The sequence below is a fragment of the Ornithorhynchus anatinus genome, chromosome 2 (assembly GCF_004115215.2).
Source record: "Ornithorhynchus anatinus isolate Pmale09 chromosome 2, mOrnAna1.pri.v4, whole genome shotgun sequence".
Lineage (NCBI taxonomy): Eukaryota > Metazoa > Chordata > Mammalia > Monotremata > Ornithorhynchidae > Ornithorhynchus > Ornithorhynchus anatinus.
In genome coordinates, this window is record NC_041729.1 from 104095484 (window position 1) to 104101483 (window position 6000).

The 6000-nt window shown below is 44.6% G+C and overlaps 1 protein-coding gene across 5 annotated transcripts in view; it reads left to right on the forward strand.

The window, feature by feature from the left end:
- FAM184A (family with sequence similarity 184 member A) overlaps window positions 1–5399 on the forward strand; it is a 114761-nt gene extending 109362 nt beyond the window's left edge. For 4 of the 5 annotated variants that reach the window (XM_029057538.2, XM_029057536.2, XM_029057539.2 and 1 more), the window contains 2 exons: window positions 3043–3239; window positions 5013–5399. In XM_029057538.2, coding sequence (XP_028913371.1) covers window positions 3043–3239; window positions 5013–5094 — 279 coding nt within the window. In that variant the 3' untranslated portion in view covers window positions 5095–5399. The remainder of the gene's footprint in view (window positions 1–3042; window positions 3240–5012) is intronic. The other variant, XM_029057540.2, reaches the window with a different exon arrangement.
- Window positions 5400–6000: the final 601 nt, after the last annotated feature.

Below are 6000 nucleotides of genomic sequence, written 5' to 3' on the forward strand. Positions count from 1 at the left end.
GCTTTTAACTACCATGTGACTGACTCCTGAATTCGCCCTGCCTAGCCCCACCCTCTCTCCTTTTCCTGCAATTTCTCATTCTTGCCTCTAGAACATCTCTACACAGTTGTCCCGTCATCAACTCAAGCTCAATGTATCTAAAACTGAACTCATCATCCTCCCTCCTAACTCCTCTCCTCCACCTAACTTTCCCCTCATAGTTGACAGCACCTTCATCTTTCCATTATTCTTGATTGCTCCCTCTCTCTCAACCCCTCTGCTTAATCTCTTGCCAGATTCTGTTTTTCCCCCACCGCAATCGCAGAATCCATCCCTTCTGCCCCATCCAAAGGGTCCCCAACTTGGTCTAGCCTCTTGTCATATCCCAGCTGGGCGACTGCACCAGACTCCTTATTGAGCTTCTTGCCTCCAGTGTCTCCCCTCTCCAATCCATATTTTACAGTGCTTCCTGCAGTGTCATTCTACACATGTCTTCCTCACTCCTCGAAAAACACCAATCGTTACCCATTCCTCTCTGCATCAAGCAGAAATTCATTCGAGGCACTCAATCAGATCTCTCCCTCCTAACAATCCACTCTTCTCCCACCTCACCTCACCTCACAGTCTTCTTTCCTCTCAAGGTAATCTATAGAGCTTGGACCTGGGAATCAGAAGGTCATGGGTTCTAGTTCTGCCGCCTCCACTTGTCTGCTGTGTGGGCTTGGACAAGTCACTTCACTGGACTTCAGTTACCTCATCGGTAAAATTGGGATTGAGGCTGTGAGCCCCAGGTGGGACAGGGAATGTGTCCAACCTGATTAACTTGTATCTACCCCAGTGCTTGGAAAAGTGCTTAGCACATAGTAAGCATTTAAACAAGTACCATAATTATCATTATTATTATTACTACTCACTGTGCCTTGTGCTTGTCTCTCCTACTGTTGACCTCCTGCTGACACCTTATTCTCTTCCTGAAACTCTTTCCCACTTCATATCCATCAGATCACAGCTCTCCCCATCCTCAGAGTCCTTCTGAAATCACATCTCCAAGAAACCTTCTCCAATTAGTCTCTAATCTCCCCAAGTTATAGCTCCACAACTGTCACTTCAGCACTACTCCCTACTGGTGCTATTTATTTTGATGGTATTGATGCCTGTCTACTTGTTTTGTTGTTGGTCTCCCCCTTTTAGACTGTGAGCCTGTTATTGGGCAGGGATTGTCTCTTTCTGTTGCCGAATTGTACATTCCAAGCACTTAGTACAGTGCTGTGCACACAGTAAGTGCTCAATCAATACAATACAAATGAATGAATAATAACTGTGGTATTTGTTAAGCGCTTACTATGTGCCAGGTACTGTACTAAGCACTGGGGTAGATACGAGCAAATCAGGTTGGACACAGTCCCTCTCCTATGTGGGGCTCGTGGTCTCAATCCCCATTTTACCGATGAGGTAATTGAGGCCCAAAGAAGTAAAGTGACACAGCAGACAAGTGGTGGAGCCGGCATTAGAACCCATGACCTTCTGAATCCCAGGCTCCGGTGCCTATGATACTGATGTACAAATCTTACTCTATTACTTAAGCACACAACACCTGTACATATCCCTTTTTCCTTCTTTCTCCTCTCTGTAAATGATTTTAGTGTCTTTCCTACAAGAGTGTAAACTCTTTGAAGGCAGGGTTCTTGTCTATTTACTATGCAATATTCTCCCAAGTGCTTAAAACAGTACTCTGCACACAATAGGTGTTCAATAAATACTATGGATTGATTGAGATATGGAGAGTGTCTAGCAGGAAAGTTTAAAAAAAGTGTTTTGGTTGTCTGCTTTTTACTTGTATTAAAAACGGGTTCCCATTCATCAAAACTCATAGCAAACATTACTACATTTCAATTATCCACCATAGCCATTTGGGGCATGAAGGGAAACTTTGAAGGAATGTTTAACTGTATGGTCATTCTTGGCTTTAGTCCATTGTTATGGGTTAATGCTACGAGCTTCCAGTGATGAGAACAGAAATTTCCTTTAGGTACCTTGTTGGTGTTACTAATCAATGATTTGCATATTGATGGAGTCCAGTGGCCCCCAAACAATTTCTTGTGCATTCCATCCCAGTTTATATCAAATTCTAGGTGCCTCCAACCATAAAATAACCAAAATTAGACTCTGTAGCTTGAATGGTGGAAAAACAAATGGTTCAAGTTTTCAACAAATTGGGCAGAAAATTTACTTTCCTCCTTTATGAATACTATGTACCTATAGGAGCCCAAATTATTTCCCTAATCTAACTACTGGGCATGAGTAGAAAATGGTGGATTTTTCCAATCTCTCCAACTCAGTAACTGGTGTGTAACAGTGTGCTTAGACTTTTCTTACTAGCAGTTATGCTGGGCCTTTAGTATAGAGCTGGTTCCTAAAGGATGTTCTCTTTCCCTTAAATGGCTCATTCCCATGGATCCCAGGGTTTTGTTTTTTGGTTTGTTTTTTTTTCCCAGTGACTGGTGTTCTTTGTCACCTGACCAAATGTCATGGATTCCCCAAAATACCCTCCTACTTTTCAGCCAATGTTCCTTTAACATTGGTTTTAACATTCAATACCTATTCTTCCTTAGCCTGTGAGCCCCATATGGAACAGGTACTGTGTCCAGCATGATTGTCTTGTATCACCCTAGAGCTTAATACAGTGCCTGGCACATAGTAAGTGCTTTACAAGTACCATAAAAAATAATTTTACCATATTTGAAAGCCTCTGTTCATTTTCCCCTTGTCATCCTTGTCAAGAGTTCCCAGGCCCATCTATACTATTTCCCACCACCCCAGATTTCAATATTTCCCCTCATGGAACCATTTTTCCAGCTGCAACATCCTCTCAATTAAGTCCTGTAAAAACCTCCGAGGCCCGCCCTGATGCACCCCATGGGGTAATCCTCGTCAAAGCTGCCATCCCATGTTGAAGGCAAAAGTGAACTGAAAAAAATGACCTCCCTTTTTCCAAAGCCAAACTGCCACCTCCTAATTTTCCCATTTCCTCGGTCTGTCCTCACGGTGTTGTTTTTAATGCAGCAAAAGAAGAAGAACGATAAATCCGCAAACAGGTTTGTGAGCGTTCCCAACCTAAGTGCCCTGGAGTCCAGCGGAGTGGGCAATGGCCATCCCAACCGCCTGGATCCCCTTCCCAACTCGCCCATCCACGATATTGAGTTCAGCAGCAAGCCCCTTCCACAGCCAATACCGCCTAAAGAGCCCAAGGCATTTTTGAGGTGAGCCCGGCCTCACCGAGGGCTTTCTCTTTTTCTTCTTCTTTAAATTGGAGACATTTGTGTCCCCCTCCCACCCCCCAACCCCTACCCTAGGCTGCAGAAGACTCAGGAGAACGGTGTAGATGAATGTCTCTCCCCACCATATATTTGTAGCAACTCAGTGAAAAGGGACCCTCCCTCCCAAGCCTCCCCTCCACCCCCTTCCCTCCCCACCACTTGAATTGCCCATTTTTAAAGGCTTCAGAGAGGTATTATCAGAATCCATGCACTTCCAATTGCTTACCCTTACGAACAGTTGTTTTTTGATAGGCTTTAGTCCTCTTCAGTGCAGGACTAAACCAAACTCTTTGTAGTTGTTAATGGATTGTATTAGTCTCCATTTTCTCTGTTCTGTGAGTATGCTGTTTTGGCCTTCTCCCATCTCTGTGGGTTGTTTTTTTTTGGTAGACATTGCACCCCAAAATAGGAAAAGTGCCTGCCCTGGGAATCCGGTGCGACCCCTCAGCCAGCACAGGTCAGGATTCAAGTGTTCTAAGGGGAAGCCCAGTTTTGTTCGTGACACACCTCCCTGTGTTTGGGGAGGTTACTGATCACAGGTGGCTAAAGGGAGAGTGTTTTCCAAAAAGTCACGTGGCGGGTCAGAATCGCCGCTTTTAATTCTTCAAGCCCATCTGGGTGGCAAATCTCGGAGTCCTGGATTAGACGCCTAACCTGTTTTGGGGGAGCGTTTTTCTAAAGTCGTGTGGTGGTTTGGTATTGCAGCTTTTAATTCTTCAAGCCCATTTGGGTGGCAAATCTCAGAGCCCTCGGTTAGATGTCTAACCGGTTTCCCAGTTTAATGGTCCATGAGATGGCACAGTTATGCCAGGGGTCCAAAATATGAATGGGTGAAAAGAAGCGAAACAGAAAACACACATACTCTATGCAAGTATACTTTTGGGAAATGCCAATGTTTAGCCAATGTTTCGCCTGGGCAGGGAAATGATTATGGACCACAAATGTACCTGTGCACAAATTTTAATTGAACATGGCTCTCGAGGTTTCCATCACAAATTATCTTGCAGCTTCGAGTTCCCCCTACCCCTAGGAGAGAGCAGGGGTGCTCAAGCGTAGGAGGCAAAGCCCTTTATTTGGCATGAAATACCTTATCCACCATTCTGCCTGTTAAAGAACAAATGCAAACTTTTGAAGACGATGATCCTGGTGTCTGCATACCAAGTGCTCTGTCTCTAGAACTGCTTGCTTGAAACTAGGAGAGATTTCCAAGCGATCCCATGTGATATTTTTTAGCCTTTGTTCAGAAAGAAGCCAGACTCATTTATTGGTAATCCTGGGCCTCTAGAGATCTGATGCTGGCATCACATTGTAGACACTGACTTTACCAGGAGGAAAAGGAATTGGCCAAATCTCCCATCCTATCCTTTCCCCTTGCCCCCTCTCAACCAGTCCCCCGCAACCTTTCCTCCCATTTGGGGGTATATTTTCTAACCGAATAAAGGTGGACATTTTGTCTTCCGGAGAAATGTCGTTTTGACTCTCACTCCGTGACTCCTCTAACTTGACCCTCCTGGGGCCGATAATGCCCTCTGATGAAGTAGGTGATCCCAGATATCACAGAAGCCCTGGAACACGTGGGTCCAAGCTGACCAAATTAGCCATCGAGGTGGGGAACTGGGTGGGTTAGGTGGCTTTTATCACCCCATGCGCTTCTCTCTGTGGATTTGGCTTTTTCTGCTGGCCCTGGGTTTAATCTCTCTCTCTTTATGAATTTAGCCCTCCCCAGAATGACGCTCCCCCCATGGCATCCCCAGATCTCCAACGCCAGGAGTGGCTGGCCCGCTACTTCACGTTCTGAGGGAAGTCTGTCTTTGGCCCCGGCGTTGCTGCGGACTGTTTATACAAGCATGACCTTATGCAAAACCGTTGTGTGAACAAGCTTTCCCGTATTATGTCAAACACTGTGAATGAGAAAGTATTGGTCTCTCTAATTTGAAAATGCACTGTATTTCCTGTGACATTTGTTGGAACTGCTCTCTATAGTACAAGTACGACATTATGTGTGTAATTATACCTGTTATTTTTATTTAAAACGGAAGAGTCTTTAATCTTTGTAATTACTGCAAAATAAATTTTGTTAGAACAAACCTTGCCCTTTCCCAACAAGTTGTTTTGGTTTTTTTGGTGGTTTTTTTTTTTTAATTACAGGTGTATTTCCAAAGGGATGCTATTGCTTATTATACCTTAAAGTATTGGATTGCAGTTGAAACCAAAATTAGGTGAGGGAAATCCTTTATCCTCAACCATGGCAAAGAAAAGAGCGACTTCAGAGTTTATGTCAAGGGGACTTGGGTTATTTTAAGGTTATTGCTTAAAATGATTTCTTTGGAGGCTGTTCAGGAGGAGTGTCCCAGGGCAAGCCCTTTTTTTGGGGCGTCTTCAGTCCTATGGCCACGCCTGAGCCCCACTGGGGCAGGATAATAGTAAATTAACAAAACCATTCTCTGGAGCAGCTGACCCGGTGACACACCAGTGTGACTCCCAAACTGTCAATCAGTGGTATTTACTTAGCACTTATTATGTGCAGCGCATTGTTCTAAGCGCTTGGGAGAGTAAGATACACCAGAATGAGAATCTTCCAAGGAGAGACCAGCACACAGACTGTATTTTGTACCTGTGTCTGACCCATACCTGCAGACGAGAAGTAGCATGGCCTAATGAGTAGAATACGGGCCTGGGGTCTTTGCACAAACCAGACATCCAG